The sequence below is a fragment of the Podarcis melisellensis genome (genome assembly GCF_964234715.1).
Source record: "Podarcis melisellensis genome assembly, chromosome: 1".
NCBI lineage: Eukaryota > Metazoa > Chordata > Lepidosauria > Squamata > Lacertidae > Podarcis > Podarcis melisellensis.
Window position 1 is genome coordinate 130,769,860 of NC_138528.1, and position 25,487 is coordinate 130,795,346.

Genomic DNA, 25,487 nt, shown 5'->3' on the forward strand with positions numbered 1-25,487 from the left:
CTGAGATTTAAGAAGGGCATGTATAAAAATGGAAGAAAGGGGAAATCACATGAGAAGCCAGCAGTTGCAGGGTCAGCCAGGCTAAAGCTCAGAATGAGCTCAGGCTTGAAAGAGATGTTTAAATAATAAAGGTTTCTTTGCCTGTGTTTGAAGCAAGAGGAAGAACAAGCAAGTGGTAAGTCATTTGTGTGGAGAAGACAAAGAAATGCTATTGGAACGCAAAACTTCTCAACACTTAGGACTCAGCTATACAGCTGCAAATAAAAAAATTTTTAAAGTGTGTTTTAAATGTGATATACGATGAGACACTAGATGGCTATCATGAGCCTTGTGGAAAATTCAATGTACTGTATTTTTAAGAACACTTACTTAAAAAAATAAAAAAGCATGCTCGGAGCAATTTTTATGTGTGTGTAGATTCCACCCTACTTTGCCTCCATCTTCATCCAAAAAGAAAATAATGCCCAATCTGGTGATAACATAATAAATGATATCAGAAGGGAGCTGAAGCCCAAGACAGGAAATGAGGTGGTAAGGAAAAACCTAGCTAATCTCAACAGTTAGTCTGTGGGCACTTTAGAAAAGGATGTGGCAATTACTAAGACCCAGCATGGGTTTCTTGCAAACAAGCCATGCCAGACAAATCTCGTTTCTTTTTTGGGTAATTACAAGTTTGGTGGATCAGGGGAATGCTGTGGACATAAATACATCGACATGGGCATAGCCAAGAGGACAGCTGCCCTCCCCAATCAAGTAAATAAATAAAAATACTAAATAAAAAGTAGAAATAATCTGAGTATTTGACATTGAAATGCTCACTGAGGTCACTTGGATGATTTTGGGGCACATTCTAGCAACACAACTGGCAACCCAGCAAGGCCCTTTCACTGGGGCAACTGTGGTAACTAACTGTGGTAGAAAAAGGACAACCAAAATTGAGAACATGAAGCACTTTTCTCTGTTTACTTGTTAGGATTTCCCATTTAATAATGGTTTCTATTGTTTAATCCATAAAGGTGATTTGTAGTATTTTAGTGTCAAGTCTGCGCCAAAATATTATTAGCATTAAAATCCAGTAATTCAAACATTCCTAGAGATACTGTGCACATAAAGAAAATTGCTCAAAGAAAAGTTACAAAAACATTTAGACAAACAGGTTTGTAATATTTATTTTCAATGCACATACATAGCATATATACACGTCAGTAACATTCTGTTACTGCTTAACTTTGTTACAGCAGATGCTTATACTAGAACAGCGACTTGGAAATCAAACTTAAATGAGACTGTATTAAAAGAAGAAAATGAATTGCACTTTTATTACAAATTGTTTTCCCAATGCTTCCCCAACGTTGCAAGTAATATGCTATTAAAAATCTCAAGAGTTGCAGTCCATTTGTGCATGTATTCTTTATAATAAATTCAGATGAATTATTCTCCAATTTTACTCTAAAATGGGATAAATTATTGACCTGGTATTACTTAAAGGTTCATTACATGAAATGTACTAACAACTAAGACTTTATATAGCAGCTATTCAAACATATAAAAAGGGCACCATGCTTCAAAATATGGGAAAACGTTAAAAAGGTTTATTGTAAGATAAAAAGTGTTGGCATTCAGCTATAAAGCCTTGTCCACTACTTACATAAATGACTTAAAATAAAGATCACTGCACATAATATAAAGGGCGGGGGCCAATGTGTGTATTTTCAGTCACGACAGTATGTCTATTCTTCACAGATGAGTGTTTCCATGACAAACCTGTTCTCAAAGTGTCGAATCTTTCGGCAATTACTTGCTTCACGCTTCTGTATTCCTGTTGTGGGAAAGTGAATAGAATATAAAGATTACCAAAAAAAATGATAGTTGCCTTTTATTTCCTGTGAAAACTGTTGTGAGGGATTCTGTCAAACTGGAGACTCTGTAGGTCATTAATAGGGAACTGGGACTGGCCAACAAGCCAGCTCCGTATCTCCCCCACCCCCAACTTTGACCACCCACCCATCAATAGCCTGGCATCACAATGACATGTGCCTGGTGTATGCCAAAGTTTAAAGGAGGTGACTGGAACTGTTACAGCAACTTCCTTTAGAGCTGCTCTCAGCTGATGGGTGCTGGGCCTTCAAAGAGATTCCCTGTGACTTTTTATTAGCTGATAGGTCAATTATAGGCAGAAAGTATTCAAAGTGCTGGTGAAAATGTTTTGAATGCAAACTGCTTTTCTAAAAATAAAAGTTCTGTTTTTAATTGGAGTGGGGGGTTTTTTGTTTTCCCTGAGAAAATGGGTTAAATTCAAGAATTCAAACCACCACCTTCCTTCAGGCCCCTCAGCTGCACTAGGGCATCGATGAGCACCTGCAAGACACATATAAACTACATAGGAGAGTCAAGATAGGAAGGTTGTGAAGGCTGGAGGCTGCAAATCTCTCTGCAAATCTACGGATGTTGGATGATGCAGGGAGCTGCAGACATTTAATGAACTAAAAAGCAGACACAGCTGCTCTCTCTGAGCAGTCTTATCGCAAGAGAGTTGCTCATATGTACAGTTCTTGTTGAACCATCTTGATGCATCTGATATTGTTGTCCTTTAATCAGGATCGCCATACCAAGTATAACAAATCTAGGCTCTAGAACAGGCTACCACTAAATTCAGTTTTGCCCCAGCATAGCTCACAGTTTCTGCTGCCAAAGGCAGGCAAATGCAAGAAATGCCACCTTATACCAGGGGTAGCTAACACTGGCTCTCCAGATATTGCTGGACTACAACTCCCATCATCCCTGACCATTGGCCATGCTGGTTCCGGCTGACGGGAGCTGGAGTCCAACAATGTCTGAAGAGCCACACATCAGCCATCCCTGTCATATTCTTCCTACCCAACTGAAGAGCTGTGGTGAAAGCCTCAACAGTTACCGTATTTTTTGCACCATAACACTCACTTTTTTCCTCCTAGAAAGTAAGGGGAAATGTCTGTGCGTGTTATGGAGGGAATGCCTACAGGTGGCGGGGGGGGGGGGATCTGCTGCAGTCGTGAGAAGAGGATCCATGGTTCCCCTTCCTTCCCTCCTCCGTGGCTCGCTTTGAAACAGCAAAGTGGGAGAAGAGCCGCTGAGTGGGGAGGAGAGAGGGACAGAGAGCCTGCTTCTTTAAAGGAGCAAAGCGGGAGAGGAGAGGAGCCGCTTACACGAGTGTAAGCGGCTCCTGTCCAGTTGGTTCCTTTAAAGCAAGCAATAATCAAGATTCAGATAAGTAGCCTTGTTGGTCTGATGCAGTCGAAATTTAAAAAATAATAAATCATCCAGTAGCACCTTAGAGACCAACTAAGTTTGTTCTGGGTATAAGCTTTCATGTGCATACACACTTCTTCAGATCCACATCAAGTTTAGTCTTCATTGAAAGGTACTTCCTTTGTTCTGTGTCCCAAACAATGCTCCAGCAAAATTAGTCAATTCTGTTCCAACATACCACGAGATGCTACAACTCATGATTCAGCCCAAGTTAAGCAATTTTTAGTCCCCTGATTTGAATGGTAAATGTTTAAGCTCATGCCTGTCATCCATTGAAAATAATGGTGACTTGGCTTACATCTGACTGGTGCCCACTGCACTGTTGTTAAATCTTATGCAAAGTGCTTGATGCATAAAAGTTGCCTGATTCAAACTGGCAAACTGGTTAAACTAAATAATGAAGTACCACATGAAATACGTTTTATGTATTTTGTCTATGAGTTCACCATTCCATTTATACGTTTATTATTACAGTTCTTAGTGAAGTATATTATCTGAATCAGATCACAGTGCTAAACATGCAATTACTGATATTGCAACAGTGTACAAAAAAAATTCAATGGTACAAAAAACTGTCCTGAATGCTAAGAGTTGCCATGTGAGAATGTAACTATTTAGCATGAGGGCCAACAAACGCATGCAATTACACTTGAACTGCAGCAAAGCTGCAAAGTCTCAGGCTGTCACAATATGAATAGAGCACTGGGATGCTACACTTTCACTATTTTATATGGCACTTAACAGGAGGGCCATCACCCTCAACAGAGTTGAGGTACCTTTCTTTTTCCCATCCACATGCCAACCATACCTTTCAGCATTTCCTTGCGCTGCAATTTGTAGGTCTCTTTGCCACGACAGAGGCGATAGATGAAGAAGCCCAGCTGATCCACATTTTCTATACGATCAGTAACTATCATCTGCTCATGAATCAAGTAGGACTGAGGCAAGTATGTTCCAGCCTGCATCAACCCAAATAAAAGTGCAACAGTATAGTCTCAATAATGTTAATGATGCCAGGTGGGTCGTTTTTACAATTGTTCTGCGGGGAAAAAAGTTCAGTTCTGCAAAATGTGTGTTGGAGGGGAGGGACTTTTTGCAGAAGGTAGAAGGAAACTGCTTTTTAAAAATACTCTATCAATTTTGCACACTTTAGAAAACAATAAAACATAATAGAGGAGAAATGGTGAATCACATTTTGATGGACAGTTGATATAAATAATAATAGATAACTATTGTATCATATATTTCTGCCAAGGCTAATGTAGGGCAGTTTTGCTCTACATTATGTGTGGCAGTTTTGCCCTGTTAATATATTCAATAAGATCTCTCAAAGCTGCCGAAAGGTTTTTGGCTTAATGCTACCACTATAACACTATTTTTTAAAATAACCATAGCTGGGGTTGCCATATTTCAAACAGTGAAAATCTAGACAGAAATGTTGTTCTACTTTTTTTGGCCAAACTTGTTGAGCTTTTTGGCCAATTTTTTTAAGGAAAATAAGCAAAAACGGCACTCCCGACAAGGTCTGCCATACATCCGGATTTTCCCGGACATTTGACCGATTTCCGCTCAGACACAGCTAGAGACAGGAGTATTCTGGATGTGTCCAGGAAATTCCGGACGTATGGCAACCCTTCCATAACTAAAGTTAACTACAGTTCTCTCAATTTGGACATAATGGGGAACTCAAATTTAAACTGAAAGGTTTGGGCTACTAGCAAAAATGGCCCTCAAGACAAAATTACTTTAAAAAACGAATATTAATAATTTGTATTAAGATTTTTCAAAACAACTGATTAGGACCAGGTTACTTCAGAGACCCCCTTAACTCTTATCTACTCAGTAAGTCACTGTGTTCTGCAGGACAGTTTTTCCTTGATATATCAAAAATATCAGAAGCCTGGTCAACCCCGGCTCCAAGCATCACTTTCAGCATGACTACCCCTATTCTGTGAAACAGCATTCTTGTTGAGAAGTTGTTTGAATGCGTAAACAAGTTTTATGTATATGCTATAATGTAAAAATTAACTGATTATAGACAAGGTAGACTTAAACCACATTCTTCAAACAATGTAAGTTATGCTTTTGAATTGTGTACAGTGTAATTATTATTTTTTAAATTCTTAAAATGACTTATAAATAAAAAAATAGCTAATGAAGTTACAACATTCTGCTGCTCTTTCATGTTTACATACACGTATATCTCCAGTATGAAAGTTTAATGATCTAGCTTGAATATATTCAAAAAGAAACGTGAATTTTAATCATACCTTGATGTTGATCAACAACTCCAAAAAGTTTTTAGGCGGCATAACAACCGACGTGTTTAGAGGAATAACATAGCATTTATCCAGGCTGAGGTCAAGGTAAGCTGTAAGTCTCTGATGAGAAGATGTCACAAATAGCATGTTAGTAATTGTAAACATACAAAATTATGTATGAGTAATTGCTACTTCATTTTCCTGCTGAAAATTTCCTGGTCGTCAAACAAAAACATCCTGAAGGTCCCAGGCCAACTAGAGCCAGGGCTTTTTCGGCCGTGGCTCCAATCTGGTGGAACGCTCTGTCACAAGAGACTAGGGCCCTGCGGGACTTGACATCTTTCCGCAGGGCCTGAAAGACAGAGCTGCTCTGCCAGGTCTTTGGTCGGGGTTCAGTCTGACTCCCTCTCCCCTTTCATAAGAACTTGCATGAAAGTGGCCTCCCAATTTTTCTCACAGGCCCATATAAGTTCAGCACAAACAGTTGGGCCTGGTGAGCATTTAAGGTCCCCAACCCTAATCTGCGAGTTGCCACCTGATTGGATTTTATTCTGATCCTGATCTGATTTGAGGATGTATTTTAATTGATTGTCTGATTTTATGTTAATGTATTATACATTTGATGTTAGCCGCTCTGAGCCCGGCTTCGGATGGGGAGGGCGGGATATAGATAAAATTTATTATTATCATTATTATTATGCCTGCCTGCCTTTGCAGATATTATTTGTAATGTCCTTTCAGATAAAACAAAACTAGCACTAAGGAAAGTCCAGCCTTCTGTGCTAGTTTTCTGTGGTTGTTTCTTCCTTTGGGAGGGGGGCAGTGTCTTCCACATTGGGAAGCACTAAAAAAAAATGTGATCCAATTACCTGAAGTGGCACAGGCCATTCTGCCAACTGAGGTTCCCACCACCCCATTTTGCTGCATGAATATCCCAGGCCTAATTTACGAAGTGCAAAACACAATAAAACCTAGTACTTTTTATGCACTAAATGTTTTCAAATTGTAAATGTGAAGGTTTTCTGGGCATGTGATTTAAACTATTTGGAGGAGAATTATTATTATACAGTACAACCCCCAAGTTCCAGGCATCTCAAGTCATAGGCAAACGATCCAAAATGGTAGATGACACTCAAAGTATGTGATTTTCCTTATTCAACACTCTAAAATAAATATCAGATTAATATGCAGGGTTCTATAATTATGTGTTGAATTTCAGTTACTACAGTAAGACAACCCAATTTATGCAAGGTAGACAAATCAGAATTTGAGGGTTTTTTCTAGAGCAGTAAAAGAATTGGAGAGAGGGGGGGGATTTCATCTAAGAGTAAACTCAAATAGCCACATATCCCATCAGTTGAAAGTACACTGAGGCCACAGTGAGGGTCCCTAACCATTGGGAATGCTGGCTCAGGCTGATAGGAGTTGGAGGGCAACACCTGAAGATCACAGCATCCCCATTCCCATTCTGCAGGAAGGAAGCTGCTGGATGTAACTGATTGTATGGAGGGAACTGTTTAGTTCACAATGAATACCAGAAACATGAACTCTGGGCGGCTGCTAGTTTTTGTTGAGTCTGATAATGATGATGATATAATAATAATAATAATAATAATAATAATAATAATAATAATAATTTATTTTTCCCCAGCCACTCTGGGTGGCTTCCAGCAAAAGATTAAAAGTACATTAAAACATCAATCATTAAAAACTTCCCTAAACAATGTGGGTGGGTGACAATATAAACAGTGCTGCTCAATCACAGCCATGTTAAAATAATTTGCTTTCCAACTGCTTTCTATGGGCAGCTCTCACTTCCACTGCAAGGGAGATTAAAGGAACTGGAATTTGGGCAAATGATGCAAGTCTGATGATCGTGGGAAGATAAACCATGGAACGCTGAAAAGGTAGTAACAGAAAAGATAATGAAAAAGGGAGTGAGGATGCTTACCTGCACAGGCCCTTAAAAGCATCATGGCAAACAGTGAATTACTCTCCTCACTACACTATGCAGCAATAAAATGTTGTTCCACACCAATCTGAAGCACTTTTGCGCAGGAAGGAAAAAGTGGGAAAGTGCCCATGGTAAATTCGAGGCAGTGCAAGGTTCCTGTTTCAGGCTGGGTGAAGCCTAGAACAGTACTTCTGTTAGGAGTAAGATGCACTGCAACGTTTTGCTGCAGGGGCCCCTTGTACTCACATCATAATTTTTTTTACAAAAATCAGTGGTGGGGATCCATCATTTCCTTGTCTGAGACATGAATTAGGGAAGAAAATCAGGACTTTTGTTAAGTACTGAAAATTCCCATTTCCATACCTGCCACATTCCAAACTCCAGGTTCCTAAAAAGCCTGTTGTTCACAGGCTTTAGAACATGTTCAGTGGTTGCAGTTATTGCAACTGTGTTATTGCACAGGAAGATAGGAAGCTGTATCATATCATCAGTCCAGCTAGCTCAAATATTCTCTACTACACAAGGATGATGAACAGCCTGAGCGTTTTTATCTGGGCTCGAGACACTCCCTGATTTTGAATGCATTGTAGCACTGGCAATAAAATCAAATATACAACAAGTTCTGTCAACTGTCAGTGGCTAGTGGTCCTCCTCTGGCTTCACCTGCCACAATACCACCTCTGCGCCAGAACGTTCAGCAATCAGTGTCAGTATCTGAGCATTACTGGAGAAGGGCATCATTTCCAATATAGCCTGAGCACTGGATCTTCAATGAACTCATCAGGAGTGGCAGTTCCATCAGGAAAGGGTAGAGAAGACAGCTGGAGTGTTTTGCAATAACTCATGGCATGAAGTTGCCATCCCAAAGCTCCTGGAGCACTTTGATGTGCCAGTTCCCAAAGGCTACATAAGGCATAGCAAATGAGAAGCTGGTATGTGTATGTTGCTTGAGTGTGTGCATCACTTTTGTGTCACTTGTGGATGCATGTGAGCAGTGGCACTGCCCTCTCCCGGCATGCAGCCTCCAGAAGACTGATCAGGAACAAATAAGATCCTCTGGTGAAAATACGTTGCCCACCCTAGTCTATGCCGCCTGGCAGCAGCTCTGCAGGTCTCAGATACAAGCCTTTCCAAGCCCAGTCAGAGATGTCAGGGACTGGACCACAGCCCTACAGCCTGCTTTTGAAAGTCAACACAACCAATCCATGGCTACAAACAAGCATATGGCAAGAAACTCTCACTCGCATTACAGACTGTCCTTACCCGGTGAAAGTCATGAACGATATCAGCTGGATCACTGTCAGCAAATTCTGGAACAGGCACACTGATGAACTCCACCTCCTGCTCCTTGAGGATTTGAATGTTCTCTTCAATGATCTGGTAACGGGGAGCTGGGGCGCCTGAATCTGGCTCACTTAATGTTAAGCCATCCTCAATATACTTTATTCCACAGAAGTAAACGCCGTTTTCCTAAAGGGCAAAGTTAAAAGTAAAGCAATTATTATGCAAGCTTTCAGGCACTTAGAATCACCCTTAAACCATTAATATGTACCAGACCCCTTCCTTATGCACTAAAGTGCTATTTTTTCTTTCATCTCAAAGCTGTTTCAAGAAGCATAGTGGAGGGGAGGCAGGGCGTGAAGGGCAGGTGTAACCCAGGCAGGTCCATGTGTCCTGCTAGAGACAGGAAATTTCTGGGGGGAAATCAATTACAATATCTGGAAGTTTTAAAGTCAATTAAAATACTGTGGGAGTGGTTTGGGAAAACAGAAATACATACATTATGGATTCTCTTCTCAAACCTAGACTTAGATCTCCTAAGCTTACATTTTTAATGTTTGATTTTTATTATGCTTTTATGAATTGGAAGCCTCCCAGAGTGGCTGGGGCAACCCAGCCAAATGGGTGGGGTAAAATTATTATTATTGCATGTTCTTAAAAGCAATAAAATATCACATATAACTTACTGTGTTTTTGCAAAATGCACTGGAAGCTTTGCTATAAATATTTATTATATCCTATTAGACCAGCATTATGCTGAAGAAACTTTGGTTTTTAGAGGGGAAAATTCTAAATATTCTCGTACTTAAGAGTTTTCCTATAGAAAAAAATATTCCTATTAGTCATGCTTCAAGTATGAAATCAATAGATGTTAATTCAGTTTTGACTAAGTCTGGATTCAACTCAATGTATTTAAAGAACTGCAATAAATTTGGATATTACTGTAGCATAATTATAAACAGGAAGCTGATGTCATGTATGCACATAATTGATTCGTTATCTTGAAACCTGAATTATTTATATGCTACTCCATCAATTTTCAATATAGAATTGAAAATAACAGAATAACTCATTTATTTTGTCTCATCCAATCATCATCTTTCAGATGTATAGCTTTGGATTTTGAACTTTAACTTTGAGCTTCAAATATTTGAAAAAATATATATGAAAGACGTTACCCAGTTTTTCATTTTAAGTTTATTCCCTGATTGCACATATGCATTTTCAAACATACATCACATTTTTCATTTGATGCACAATATGGAGGAATCTGAAGGGTGTTATAGGCTATAGTGTAAATATGTTTGTAGTCATGTTGCAGGGGCAATATGGTTGATATGAGACTACTCCTTTAATCAAATACTTGTAGTGTTCTGCATTCTGAAGCTTTTAAAGTAGTTTCCAGCAATGAATCCCTACTTAGCAATTCAGACAATTCAATCACCAATCACTAACATTATTGCCTTTGAAGCTTGTATGTAGTTGTTTTGAAGCAGTGAGTTGGCTGAAAAGGTATTTCAAAGCAATGATTGAAAGAGGATTTCATATGTCATTTTGAAAAACTTTTGCACAATTTTTTATCTTCTCTCAGTTTTCTCATTTTTCTAATGGAAAAGTTCATTGGGGGGAAATAAACAGATCACCTCCCAATCTCTACTCCCTCATACCCTTAAGCCAGGGATCAGCAAACTTTTTCAGCAGGGAGCCGGTCCACTGTCCCTCAGACCTTGTGGGGGGCCAGACTATACTTTGAAGGGGGGGAAGAACGAATTCCTATGCCCCACAAATAACCCAGAGATGCATTTTAAATAAAAGGACACATTCTATTAATATAATTAATAATAATAATAAAGTAATAATTAAAAAATATTAAAAATAATTGAGGCACCTGACAGTGCCTCAACTCTCCCAGTTCTGAGCTTGCAGCACCTATCTGTAGCTGAGCTTGAAGCAGCCATTAGATGCAGATGCAGAAGAAGCCTCTATTCTCCCTCTGTCTCTAATTTGTTGGGGGAAGGTTTGTTTCAGCTCTCAATTCCAAGCCTGAAGCTGGAAAGAGCAGATTTATTATCCCTGAGATCATGCAAAGTTTCAGAGACCTGGCTTTGGGAAAGAAGTGTCCCAACAACAACTGATTTGGGGCTGGCAAGTAAAACCAGTCCCCCCAAACTGATGATCCCTGGCCATACATGTTAAATGCAGGAACGTTCCTTACAAAAAGATTAAAATTAACATGTGAATTAGTTCTAAGTATACAAGGGCTAGCGGTTAAAATATGTTGGGGATTTTACCTTCACCTTTTTTTTTAAAGAGTAACTAGCAGAAAATTGTCAAAATAGTACCAAGAGAACAATTAAAGTATTTACTCATTTAAGTAATATATTCAACCTACCTGGAATGCAAAATACTTGTAAAGATAGGCACCCCCAAGTATCACCACAGCAAGCATAAAAGCTAATCCAAAACACATACACCAACACCAAGCCCTCCTTTGTGCGATAGGTACCACGCCCTCTGGATCCTAGAAATATAGAAAGGGAAACAGTAATTAGTTGTGTCCATCAAGCATTATAAGGCCATATAGATGCATGGATATGTGGTTCTTTGTAAAGGCATAGGGTGATACCAAACTAAATCACAGTCAGAGAGTACACTCATTGAAATCAAAGTAGATACACTGTTTACTTCTAAGTAAAAGTGATTAGTATGAGAGCTTTGAATTGTTATCTTGTATATTTTTTAATATTGAAATTGCTATAAAACCGGGGGGGGGCCTTCTGGGGAGGGTCATGGCAAATTGACCAACTTTTGTCGACCGCTCACCAACAGTGATGATTACGTGGTGAATGATGAAAGCCAAAGCAATCCTGGTTATTGAAATTCACTCTAGAGATAAAGAGTAAATGGGGGTTAACCTGAAAAAGCTGCTGCCTGAGTCAGAAGACTGAGAAGCTGCCAGCTCCTAGAAACCCAGTCGTTTTGGGGGGGTGGGACTTAAGAGGGAGGCACCAGCATTGTGTCCGGAGGTGTCACTTGCAGTTAAGGTCAGAAAGCCTCCCTTTTCCTAATTATCATGAATTATCTCTGAAATTGAGAGGTTTAGCTGTCTGTGGAAATTTACATCTGGTGTGTAAGCTACTTTCTGATTTTTAGAAGAGTCAATTATAAAAGGCTAAAGACAAAACAAAAAGCATGCTTTAATTTTTTAATCCAAGGAAGTTTTTAAATGGGCAAAGGAGCTCTAAGTGTTCTGTTTTTAATTTTCTACTTTCCTACAGAAGATTTGCCTTGAATTGGAAAGTAATTTCTCTACTTAACAGTTCCTCCCATGGGAAATGAATTTTGGGAGAATGCTGTGAAGATCTTATGGTGGAGGTGGGAGATTGAATTTCTTACGGTAGAAACTGTGAATATCTTAAGGGAGTGGCTGGGTTGAACCATTAACAAGACCAAGTACATTCAGTATGGCAAATACATTGCTGGGCATTCCAATGACTGTTGGCATCTTACAGCAATTATTGGATGAGCAATTAAGAGAAATTAGAGCTGAAATGATAAAATGGGAAATGAAAACAGGATGAAATAGAAAATGGAATTAGAGGACTCAAAGGCTATGGAAAGCAAGACTGATAAATAACTGCCAGAATAGGAGAGTGAAATGGTATAATTGACAGCAATAGATGGTGAAATGGAAAGGTCCTTCACACAGTGTCTAGGAGGAATGAAACAGCCAAGGAGTGCAACAAGGCCATGGACGGAGAGATCAAGAGACATCCTAAATTGGCAGAAAGAGCGTTGAGAAAGAAAGGATTCTGTGTACAATTTGGAGTGAACTCAGATGGAACAGCTATCAAACTTCAAGCGCTTTTCTTGGGGGGGAAAGAATAGAAGAAGCAGAAATGGATTTCCCCCTCTAAATTAGGGTGGAAAATCACAGCAAATACTATTATATAATGAACACACACTGTTCGTATAATAAAGTGTATTTAGTGCACTAATATAAAGACAACAGAAAAAGCAATGGCCTGGGTTATGTCCAGATTAGGCTGTTCATTGCACATGGATCACTGTTTCCATGTGCACACTTTCATCCACACATGACAGCTTGCATTTTTTATCTCAACATCCACACTAGTGGGCAACGCTTTATGGGATGTACTTGCACTGTATGCAATTGTCCCCTCCATTCAATTAGCCCTTAAATTCCAGAAACCTGAGATGCACTTTGGGCATGCTTGCAAGTATCTGAGAAAGATGCTTTGTCTTGAACATCAAGTAACTGAAAATTGGTCACAACTCTGTAAGCGTATAATCATTGCCAAGCTGGCCCATCCCCCACTTCCAAGCTTGTGCTGAGAAGACATTTGCTCACATGCACAAAGCTATGCTGGCTGCATCACTGCCACTGTAGGGATAAATCTAGCTAGAAAGCAAGGGTACACTCAAACATTTACTTTTTTTTAATACACATTTTTCAATATACCAGATTTGCAAAGGTATGTATGAGTAGTGAGGCGAGGTGAGAATATTCTCTGCTAGAAAAGTCTCTAGAGAATATTCTCCACAAACTGTAAATTCTGATGCAAGAACCAGTTTTACAACTCACATTTAAAAAATCTAGTAAATAATAAGTCAAGCTGTGATATTGCCAGTGTAAGTAATGAAGAATGATTTTTTTTGATCCAGTTACATTATTTGGCATTGTGTCATTCACCACTGACAGTTCTGAAATGTGAGCTACAGAAAACAATTTTTTAAAAAAAATGCTATTCATTTTTTTAAAAAATGCTATTCATTTAATCTGATAAACATTAGAATTCGTAGGTATTTCAACTATATGTAATAGCCTTTTTTCTATTTTGGTGTGACCTTATTCTTAGCAATTCCATACCCCTGGCCATACAGAAAGTAGCTTTAATGCTTTATACACTTAAAAAATACCCAGGCCCCTGGGTACCCCTTAAAAGTACCCAGGCCTATAAAATTACGTGTAACAGCATGTGATTTAAACCTTGATTTAAACAGCTTTTCATTTCTATATTATCATTTAGTGCCAGTAACTGGTTTCTGCAATGCCATTTAAAAGAGTGTGACATACTGAAATATATTATATTATATTAATATATTAATGATAATATATTTAATGTTAATGGCTTCTTTTTTATATGTATGCATAAAGTTTTCTTTATCAAGCTGTGTTTTGGTCACCCAAACAGTCAAGTGTTAGAGCTATTAGAAGCACAGGATAGCCTCTTGCTGAATTTACTTGTATCATACCTTAACATGCCATTCGTTTCCAAGGGAGCCCCCAAAATCCAGCACAGAGCAAACATTTTTCTGTGTCTCCAGCACAAAAACCTCAGGTTACAAACACTTCAGGTTACAGACTCCGCTAACCCGGAAGTACGGTTTCACGTTAAAAAACGGACTTCCGGAACAAATTAACCAGAGGTACCACTGTACCTACTTTTATCTTCCAGCCAGGTGGGGTGTTGACACCCACCCATTTATTTCTAAGGCAACCTCTTTAGACTGGTAAATTGCAGTGCTTATACAGGCAGCCAAAGTCATTACCTTAACAAAGGAACTGGTTTGGCTTGTTTCCTCTTATATATTCTGCCCCATACACAGGATCATAGGTTTGGAAGGAGCACAGCACATCATCATTCAAACTACTCCCCACCCAAATAAATCCCTCTTAACAGTACAGTCGTACCTTGGTTTTCAAACAGCTTAGTTCTCAAACATTTTGGCTCCTGAATGCTGCAAACCCAGAAGAGAGTGTTACAGTTTGTGAGCTATTTTTGGAAGCTGAACGTCTGAAGGGGCTTCTTCCACAGCTTCCAATTGGCTGCAGGAGCTTTGGTTTTCAAACCGCTTTGGTTTTCAAACATTTTGGAAGTCGAATGGACTTCCGGGGTATGACTGTAGAGGCTGCTACCACAAAAAAAGACCAAACCGGCTTCAAATCCACATCACACTTCATTGTGGATAACCCCATAGTGAGCCAAACCAAAACAATTTACTGGATCCATTTAGATTTTTTAAAATAAATTTAGATTGCGATCTACTGGTACATCACTGGGACGTCTGTGGTAGATCATCACTACTGGCTCCCCCCAAAGAAGCTCAACAACTTTGGCTCCTCTAAAAAAGCTCAACAACTTTGACCTGAACCCCCAAAACGGGGTAGATCACTGCCAGTTTTTAACTCCGTGAGTAGATTGCAGTCTCTTGGGAGTTGGCCAGCCCTGATTTACACGAACACTGAAAGAAACAAAAATCTCCCAAAGTGGTGCTCAACCTGATTAGAATTTAAAGCATCTCTGCAGGAAAATGCAAGAGGTCAAAACGGTTTATTTACTACTGCAGTGGTATATCGCCCTATACCTGCAAGTCAGACCAGACCCAGATGCTTCCAACATCCAACACAGGATATTTATGTCTCTTTCTCTTCTTCTTCCCCACTTTTCACCATAGTCACCTAGAGAGCAGGGATGTTTCCAAAACTTAGGCTGATAGTCTCTGTCTCCATAGGATCCTTGGTTAGGTACACTGTGCAGATCTCCATATCCACAAAGCAAGTACCATGTTGCAGTTTGCCGTCCTCTACTGGGAAATTCAGCTGGATCTCATGCTCTACCAACTGAGCTATTCAAGCCAGGACTCTTGGTGAAACTCTGCTCAGTAACCACAAGCTGCACCCAAGCTTTCTCGTATTCTTTGGGGATTGTTTCCCGAAAGAATCCTCAACACAAGGAAGATGGATTGCCTTTTGATAGCACCTACTTCACTGGGCTGTAGCCTAGCACAGGTAGTGATGTCTCAATGGTTATTATAGTTCTACACATAACTTTTTTCCAAAAGGTACACCTGAATGGAACTGCATCACCAACATATATTATTCAGATAATGGAAAGGTGTTGGGATCCAGTGCATCATGCCCAACATGTTACACTCATAAGTTAGCAATTCAAACAGCCTGTTCTAAGCATGACTTAGGTCTCTGGCCTAATCTGCATTTTCTGCTAAATCAAACCATAGCTAAGTGTGAAAGAGCAAGAGTGCAGGCACAGCAGCAAAGGTCAGAGCTGCTTTGCTTCTCTCTTTGTCTTGCCCCATTCATAACATGGCAGCAGCAGGATTGCAAGAAAAGTGAAGCAGCTGTAAATTTTGCTGAGTACATTCACACTAACTCATTAAATTGGCTTAGTGTGTTACATGGAAAGTGGACCAGTAAGTTTTCAGCACTGTTAGCATGGTACTGAGTCTACACTGCCAGGTAGATAAGGACAGCAACCTAAATTGGAGCATGTACATATATATGAAGGCACTATTCTCATACAATATTTCATTTAGAGTATATACATTCATGCATTCCGCAGGATTGTTTTAAAGGAGGTCAGGATATATGGATTACCCCAGATAGGTAAAGGTAAGAAGGTAAAGGACCACTGGACGGTTAAAAAGGTAAAGGTACCCCTGCCCGTACGGGCCAGTCTTGACAGACTCTAGGGTTGTGCGCCCATCTCACTCTAGAGGCCGGGAGCCAGCGCTGTCCAGAGACACTTCCGGGTCACGTGGCCAGCGTGATGAAGCTGCTCTGGTGAGCCAGCGGTTAAGTCCTGTCAAAAGCGACTATGGGGTTGTGGAACTCATATCGCTTCAGGCCAAAGAAGCTGGCGTTTGTCCACAGCTTTCTGGGTCACGTGGCCAGCATGATTAAACCGCTTCTGGAACAACGGCACACTGTGACAGAAGCCAGTGCATACGGAAATGTCATTTACCTTCCCGCTGCAGTGGTACCTATTTATCTACTTGCACTGGCGTGCTTTTGAAGTGCTAGGTTGGCAGCAGCTGGGACAGAGCAACAGGAGCTCACTGCATTGTGCAGATTTGAACTGCTGACCCAAGAGGCTCAGTGGTTTAGACTACAGTGCCACCCGTGTCTCTTTACCTAACCCCATATACAGTGGTACCTCGGTTTTTGAACAGCTTAGTTCTTGAACTACTTGGAACCCAAATGCTGAAAACCCGGAAGTGAGTGTTACATTTTTCGAACTTTGTTTTGGAAGCCGAACATGCTCCGCTTTGAGTCCTGAGAGTCCATTTTTAGTGTTGCGCTGCTAATTTGTGTCCTACCATTGTAACTGAAAAGTTCCTCTTCCGGTTTTAGTATTGTGCTGCTAATTTGCACCCTACCATTCCAAAAGAAGTATTCTGTTTCTGAGGTGTTCTGAAGTGATATTTGGATCTTATATTTGCTGCTTTTGTTTGTGTGGCTTTTTCATTTTTGTGGCTGACTTGTGACTTTGTTTTTGTAACTGTGTAGAACCCTGTTCAGCTACTGATCGATTGATTGTGCGACTGAGGAAATGAATAAAAGCAGCAAAGGCAAGAAAACCATTGACATTGTTTATTGCTTTCAGTTTATGGATCAATGGTCTCGTTAGATACTAAAATTAATGTTAAATTTCTGTTTTAGGGGTTGTTTTTAAAAGCCTGGAACAGATTAATCCATTTTGCATTACTTCCTATGGGAAAGCGTGCCTTGGTTTTGGAATGGACTTCTGGAACGGATTAAGTCTGAGAACCAAGGTACCACTGTACTGAGTAAATTAACAGCAAATGGGTCAAAATCTACTTGCTATGCCACTGTACCCCTAGTCTATTTCCTGGCAGCAATCATATGTAAATACCTAATTGAGACCAGCGAATTGGAGCCATGCTATGGCAATGATAGGGTTACTTGTGCCCAGTCAAGGTAATCCAACATTTAGCTTGTGCTAATAAAAATGTATTTTGGTATTGATTATGATTGATGAATCAAGCCTCTCTCTGCAGTTAGCATGTTATCTGAAGTAAGTTTTACATAGATTAGACTCCACCTCCAGGAAAAATCTCTGAAACAGCTGAACATTTTAAAAAGTATTGTTGTGGAATGGAGAGCAGAAATCCTTCAGCCACCTTCCCAAAGCCAAGTAAACAGTCTCCAGACGTTGCAAATGAGGTGCCAGGACTCTGGGACAAGGCTGGAGCCCTCATGCCTCCTTCCCTCAGTGACCCGACTTTGGTGAAGGCAGAGCGAGGGCTTTGGGAATGTCCCAAAACCCAGTAAAGGAGGCACCACCTCACTTACTGGGGTCTGGAAAAGTCACATGAGGGGCCTGGAAAGCGCTCAGGGCCCTCCCAGGACCCCAGTATGCAGCCCCCCACCCCACTGGAAGGCGGCTCTGGAGGTTCCCAATTTTGCCTTTTTGCGCGGACCCCTGTAACCGAACTCTTGTGGAAGTGGCAGGCCCACTGTACAGAAGTGTAGGCATCAAATCTGTTCATTTTCCAGGTAATGTTCCAGGCAAGGCAAACAGTGAAAAGTGCTGGGCAAGGGGGATTGCTTTTGGCTTAGTCCAGCTGATTCTGTAGCTCTTGTTATGAAGCAAGATTAAATCGAGTCAAGAGAGGAAGAGTGAAACAACATCAACATACCAGGAAAGTTTGTATGTTTGATTTCCTCCTTTTATTTCCTTAATACTAGGCCCTTGAGGGATAACACAAACCAGCAACTCAAGGGAAATAAAAAAGGGTCAATCCTACCTCAACCCCACAATAAACTGTTTAGATCTTGAATCCCAAGTAAGGAAAGGTGGGGGGGGGGAGCAGCTTCTTGAACAGCTGTTACAAAGACCAAATTAACCCCCCACCTTTCCACATCAAATGACAGCACCAACTTTGCAAAAGATCTTTGGTCTACTGCAGCTAAAATATCAGAGGAACTGAAGATAGAGTTGGAATCTAACACAGCATACTGAGCAGATCTAACTGTGCCAATTGATAGTGAAAACATTTAAAAAAAATAAAACTCACTAATCTCATGATTAATTTCCCCCTCCATTTTGAAGAACAATTGTGTATCCGTTTTCCAAACTGCTTAAACCCAGGAATGCCAAATTTGGAACCATGGCAAGTTTCAATAGCTTGATGTTGATGAATCCTATTTCCTCTTTGCTGTAGTAATGTATATACGTATAGTTGCAGCTTAGAGAACTATAAAGTGTAAATATGAACTGTTTAGTCTTTAGAAAGTCCGAAAATGCCAGACTATTTTAACTACCATGTACCACCATTATAAAATGGTAACCTAAAACTTATCAGAATGCTGCAAGCCAGTTTTAACTTGACTGGGATTATGGAAATTAAAGGGCTCATCCACTGCCTTATTGGAGATTAAATTCACTGTTTCACTGCATAAAACTAATGATTTACTTGATGTCATCACAATTTGTTACAATATGACCATCACGTGGCAATGTGAAGAGCAATTATGAATTTTAACATAGGTTTTCCTTGATTACAGACTACTTCCTCAGCTACATTAAGTGTGCTTTTCAGCGGGCAGAAATATAGGTGTAAAGAAAACCGGTTACACTCCCTGCGCTTGGAGGAAATGCCAGCCATGAAGCTTCCGACGTAATAGATCTGTGTGTCTGCGCTGTTTTTGCGGCAACATCCTACCCGTCTGGGAACCTGGCACAAAAACGCTTCACCTTCCTCCGTCTTGCTGCGAGAGACGCGGCGACCCGAGCAGGACGGATCTGCCCGCGCCCGTCTTTCCTGCCCTGCTAACGAGGCAACTGCGGCGGAGCGGACCGAGGCCCCCTCGGCATCCCCAAGGGACTGAGGAGGCAGCTCCGAGCGCGGCCCGGAGAAAAGAAGGCCGCCGAAGAGAAGCGGGCGAAGCTCGGCGGCTCTTCCCCAGTCAGCCATTTTAGATCCGCCCCGAGCTCTTCCTTCGCCTCTCCGCGGCGCTTGCAAGGCGCTCGGCCGGGAACCCGGCGCCGCTCTCCGCCCCGCAGGCCTCCCTCGCGAAGGGGCCTGGCGGACGGAGCCGCCGACTCCCCTCGCCCGCCCGCTCACCTTGGCGCCGGGGGGCAAGATCAGCACTTGGCTGCAGCTGCCCTCCTTGCTCTCGTCCTCCTCCTTCCGCCCCGCGGCGTCCTTCTGCGCCAACGCCGAGTTGAACGACACCTTCACCATGATGGCGGCGGCGGCGGCTGAGGGGCGATCCCGGGAGCTTCCGGCTCTCCGCTGGGCTGGCGGCGGCGGCGGAGGGTGGGGCTGGGGCCTAGGTGCGCGCCGCTCCTGCGCCTCTGCCTCCCTTCCCTGCGCTCTCCGCCTCCGCCTCCTCCTCGCTCAGGCGCCCAACCAGCCCGGGAAGCGACCGCGGGAGAGGGCGGGCCGAGGGAGGAGCCAAGGCGGCACCGGCCCGGGGGAGCTGCCTCAGGAGCGACCCGCAGGAGAGGGGCGCCAAAGGCGGGCATTAATAATAATAATAATAATAATAATAATAATAATAATAATAATAATAATAATAATAATAATAATAATATTTTTTTATTTATACCCCGCCCTCCCCAGCCAAGGCCGGGCTCAGAGTGGCTTACAAGCAATAATAAAAACAAGATGAATGGTTACAACTTAAAAACAATAATAAAATACAACATTACAATAATGGAACATTAAAATATTTAAATGTAGCCTCATCGCAGGAGGAGAAGGAAAAGAAAGGGAAAAAAGAGAGGGAGGGAATCAAACTGGCTCCAAGCCAAAGGCCAGGCGGAACAACTCTGTCTTACAGGCCCTGCGGAAAGAAATCAGATCCTGCAGGGCCCTGGTCTCATGAGGCAGAGCGTTCCACCAGGCTGGAGCCAGTGCTGAAAAGGCCCTGGCTCTGGTTGAAGCCAATCTAACTCCCTTAGGGCCTGGGACCACCAGGGTGTTGCTATTTATGGACCTTGAGCTGAATGTTTCGGCTCCCAAACTCTGAAAAACCAGAAATGCTTCCGTTTTCAAACGTGCCTTGAGGCATGTTTCTCTTTCTGAATGGAGCTTGCTGACCGCTCCATTGAGTCCCAGTTTTTGAACACTTCGGAAGCTGAACAGGCTTCCGGAAAGCTTTAAGTTTGACAACCGAGGCTCCACTGAACATGGTTGTGGCGTTCGTACGGAGCCCCCAGTCGTCTCACGGACTATTGACCCATACGTACACCACTAATCCGCTGCCACCAATCAGGACCTCCCCGGTAAATCACTTAGTCTCAAGTCAGGTTCTCAAATTAACAAAGTAGAGTGTAGTTTATTTCAGACACCAACAAACTTTAACTGCATTCCAAACGTTGTTACTCTTTACCTTCTTAGTCTTGTTTTAGCCTGTCTCTATCTCTTCTACCTCTCCTCACACAAGAACCCACTGCACTAACTGTCTCTCTATTTCCAACTGCCAGCCAACTGCTTTTTCAACTGCCTTAACCAACCAACCAACCCATTCAAACCAACCAACTACCCACCAACAACTAACTCAAACCTCAGGCTAAGCCCTTTTATATGCAGGTAGGCTCTGCCTCCGCTTTCCTATTGGTTTACATATTAACCCTTTTTCTCCCCTGCTTTATTATTCCTCCACCCACCATATGTCCAAGGTACTTAATTTCTGAGTCCCCAATCTGACATTTACCAGCCTTAATGGTCAAGCCCGCCTCTTTAATTCTTTGTAGAACTAACTTTAGGGGCTCTTTGTGTTCAGACCAGGTTTGACTAAAAATTACAATATCAAAAGCTACTGTCAACTCCCTTAATCGATGCAGGATCTTATCCACTAGCCTTTGAAAGGTCGCTGCTGCATTTTTTAGCCCAAAGGTCATCACTTTTTTTTTTTGAATTACAGATATACAAGCATACAAACATAAATTTCATACAATCCTTAAAAGTATTCAAACATACTTACACTCAATCCCACAAATAATTCATTTTCCCATTACCATCCACCACCCCTCACCCCACCTTTGTGTTAGACTTCCAATCTACTCAATTGCAATTTCTTTCCACTTCTATTACAAAGGCCATCATTTTAAACTCATATAATCCTAGGGGACTTTTCCTGGTCCCCAGGACACATTTTTACTTGATAATAGCCTTTTGTCAAGTCTAGACAGGTAATGAAATGGCACCTGCCTATGGTCTCAATTAGGTGATCTAAGCGGGGCATTGGATAGGCATCCGCCTTAGTGACGTGATTTAACTTTTGGTAGTCAACACAAAATCTTATAGAGCCATCAGGTTTGTCTACCAGCACTCCCGGTGCTGCCCAGGGACTCTCTGAGGGGGTTATGATCCCTGCCTTCAGCATCTCCTGCACCTCGTTGCAGACTTTATCCACGTATGTCCCAGTTATCCGATAAGGGGTCACTACAATGGGTTTAGCATCCCCAGTGTCTATGCGATGGACCACTCCCTTTGCTATTCCAAAGACGGCTTTGTATTTTTGTAGGATACTTCCTTCCTCCTCCCGCTGTGATTGGGTTAATGAAGGGGCTAGATTCATTTCTTTCTGATTACAACGTTGCTCCCCTCTCCCTTCCCAGCACAGTGTGTCCTGTTTATTCTGGGTCCTCTCTTACAGCATATAGAGCCCAGCTTTCTGTTCTATGGTAGGGTTTTAGCAAGTTCACGTGAACCACTTTGCACCCTTCATCCCCCTGCTGGATAATGTAGTTCACATAATTCATTTTGGACACAATCTTCTACGGTCCCTTCCCAGGCTAATTGCAATTTAGTTCCCTTTATTGGCCTTAGCAGCAACACTTCATCTTCTGGCCCAAAGGTTCTCTCTCTGGCCTTTTTATCATACCAGAATTTTTGCTTTGACTGCGTGGCTTTTAAATTTTCTCCTTATGAAAGTGATCTCCCAGCTCAACCAGGCTGGCCAGCTGCCTTCTCTTTCCCCGTCAGGAGTGGAGTGATTCCATTCCAACTCAACCCAGAGACTCCAGGGGTCTAGAAGGTGCATTGAGCTGAGTCAGTCTGGGAATACTGATTCGCTGCAAATACCTCGTACCCCACTGGTGTTTTAAGAAACATATTTTCTGGCATTGGAAGAAAAGCCTTCATGAAATATACTTGGAGTCCTATCATGATTTCATGCTCTTTTTTGCAGCTTGTAAAACAGTGATTGAATTGCCCCCCCAAACCTCAGGCTTTTATATACATTATTTACACAATGAGTCCCGTCTGATTGGCTGATTCTGCTTCCCTCTTGGAGCCTGATTGGTCTTTTCCTGCAGGCCAATCAGTTGTTGCATTATATGATCCTACCAGCCTAATAGGCAGATTAACTTCCTCCTGGAGCCTGATTGGTTTTTTCCTGCAAGCCAATCAGTTGTTGCATTCTAGGATCCTACTTGCCTATTGTTCTAGGATCCAAGCTTAGTGCTTAAAACTCCAGCTGAAGGGTCCACAATCTGGTGTTGAAGCAAGACAAAATAATGCTTCCTTCTCCCCCCACCATTTTGTTTCCAACAGCCCCTCTGCCAGAGAAGGCAAAAAGCAAATTGGACCCCTCGTTTTGGGAAAGACTTGCACAACCAAAGAAGAGGGAAGAATAAACTGTCGGCAGAAACATGGTAAAATCTACAGAAGGAAATGACTGTTGCATTCATGGGTTTTTCATTTTATTGCCCCTGGCTACGGCTTACACAACTACCTGCAAAATAACTGCAAACTTGATGCTCAGAAGTTTCCCCCACTCCCCGGCATCACCCAGCCTTGAATGCTGGATTGTTCTTCTGCTACCATAAATTTAAAAAAGCAGAGAATGTAGTCGTTGGAGACAAATGAGCCAAGAGGAAAGCTATCAGAAGAAAGCCAAGATTAGGATACAATATGGTAACAGGGGTAAAAGATATTGGTTTTCGGATTGAACATGGTGATTCAAAGTTTTGTTTTTTAATCAGATAGGATTTAACCCTTTTCTTGTAGTCACCCCAATGTATCTCAAAGCAAAGCTGCTTTGCAGCAGCAACCCGTAACAATATAGAGTGCTATATTGTCATTCTGAGTCATGTCCATGCTTGCCTTTCAGATTTCCACCCAAGGAAGAAAAAGGAAAACAACAACAACATAGAAGAAGAACAAAGAACTAACCGCCATTGAACCCCTTCCCTCCTACCACGCTGGCTATATGCTTTCTTTCCAGCCCCCCATTACCCAATAATTCCCCCCCGCCCCTGCTACCAACTCCTACCAGTTTCTCACTAAACATATCTGAACTCCATGTTTCTCCATGTTCATCTGTAATGCCCTTTAAATGTTTTGGTTTTAGTTTTTGAAAAATGATTTTTAAAGATTTTTGAGTGTTCAGCATTTTGCAGCAGATTTTCAATTGTTATTTGTTTTCTGTACTGTTTATTTTTTATAAGATATTTATTAAAGTTTTCAATATTAATACAGTAAAAATAAAATCAAAAAGAAAAATATAACAAAAATACAAAACAGAAAATACTTAAAAACACAAAATTTCAATAACTTATTTTTCAGTAACTTATTTTCCAGACCTCCTCATACCTCCCTTTTTTGTATTCCAATTCAATTGTTAGTTCAGCAAATCCTTATCAATATTTTTTTAACCTACTTCTAAACCTTTTTTCCGTATTCTCTTATAACATTACAGCTGAAAACCACTTAATTTCTATCCGACATCATTCTAACATTCATTAATTTTATAATATTTCTGTAGATAGTCTTTAAATTTCTTCCAATTTTCTTCCGCTGACTCTTCTCCCTGGTCTCGGATTCTGCCGGCCATTTCTGCCAGTCCCATATAGTCTATCACCTTCATCTGCCATTCTTCCAGAGTGGGTAGATCCTGTTTTCTGTACTGTTTAAACCAGATCAAAATGTAAGTCTGTAGGTAGAGATTTAAAGTATTTATTGCTACAACTTAGTTGACAAATTGATGTTACTGTAAAGCCATACATTCTGTTAAGTCTTGTTTGCTTGAAAAAGTAGAATATTTTTGAAGTGCACATGGCTTGTTGTGTATTTAAGTGATTAACCTTTTTTTAACCCAAGATTCACCAAGATGTTCAGGGCATTATAAAGTTAAACATTTTTGGAACAGTCTTCCCATTTAAAACACTGTAATCCTTTTGACAAATAAACTAAATATTTATGCTGCTTTTACTGGTCCATCATATTGTTACATTTCTATTACCAATCTTATCTGACCTCAGTCTCCTTCAGTTCCTTTACATTCTTCTCGCTCTATGTCCTGTCAACAAATGTACCTTAAGAAAAGCATGCAGCAAGCAATGATATACAGAAGCAGATATTTAGCATGATTAATTAATGTTACTAAGCACAAATAATTGATGTTTCCAGTTGATGTTCTAAACTTCCCTGGGGAGAGTCTATCTATTGCAGAAGGCGAGCAGGAAAGAGTGGAAACAAGACCCTCTCCGCACCTTCTTCCTTTCGGGTCGGCCTTCCGCTAGGCTGGCCCAGGCTGTGCCACTTCTCCCAATGCCTTTCAGGTTGCCTTGCCAGCAGTGGCGGAGGAAGGGGGGCGGTGGGGATGGGCTGCCCCGGGTGTCATCCCTGAGGGGGGGTGACATTCGGTGCACCATTGCTCCCGACTGGAGGAGGCAGGCAGGCAGGCAGGGGAGAGGACGGGAAGGAGGCAGGCGGGTGGGAAGGGGAGAGGAAGGAAGCGGGATTGGTGGGTGGGCCTTTCATTCTGCCTGGAAGACGATCGCCTACAGCTGGACTATCAAGTGGATTTAAAGGGTCACTTTGGGGGTGGCGCTGCAGATGCAGTATGTTGACGCAGACCTACTGGATTTAATAACGCTCCTCAGTGAAGGCATACCTAT

General features: G+C 41.5%; 1 protein-coding gene and 1 long non-coding RNA gene across 2 annotated transcripts in view; both read right to left on the reverse strand.

Annotated features, from left to right (window-relative positions):
- The window catches only part of LOC309363465, a 98,909-nt gene that overhangs the window by 65,513 nt on the left and 7,909 nt on the right, over positions 1–25,487 (reverse strand). The window lies entirely within an intron of this gene.
- On the reverse strand, positions 1,144–19,956 carry ITM2B (integral membrane protein 2B). Its single transcript, XM_081898979.1, has 6 exons — positions 19,699–19,956; positions 11,177–11,305; positions 8,767–8,973; positions 5,559–5,669; positions 4,097–4,247; positions 1,144–1,819 (listed from the first exon to the last, which is right to left on the reverse strand). Exons 1-6 carry the CDS (start codon positions 19,816–19,818, stop codon positions 1,731–1,733), a joined length of 807 nt encoding a protein of 268 aa, XP_081755105.1. The 5' UTR covers positions 19,819–19,956; the 3' UTR covers positions 1,144–1,730.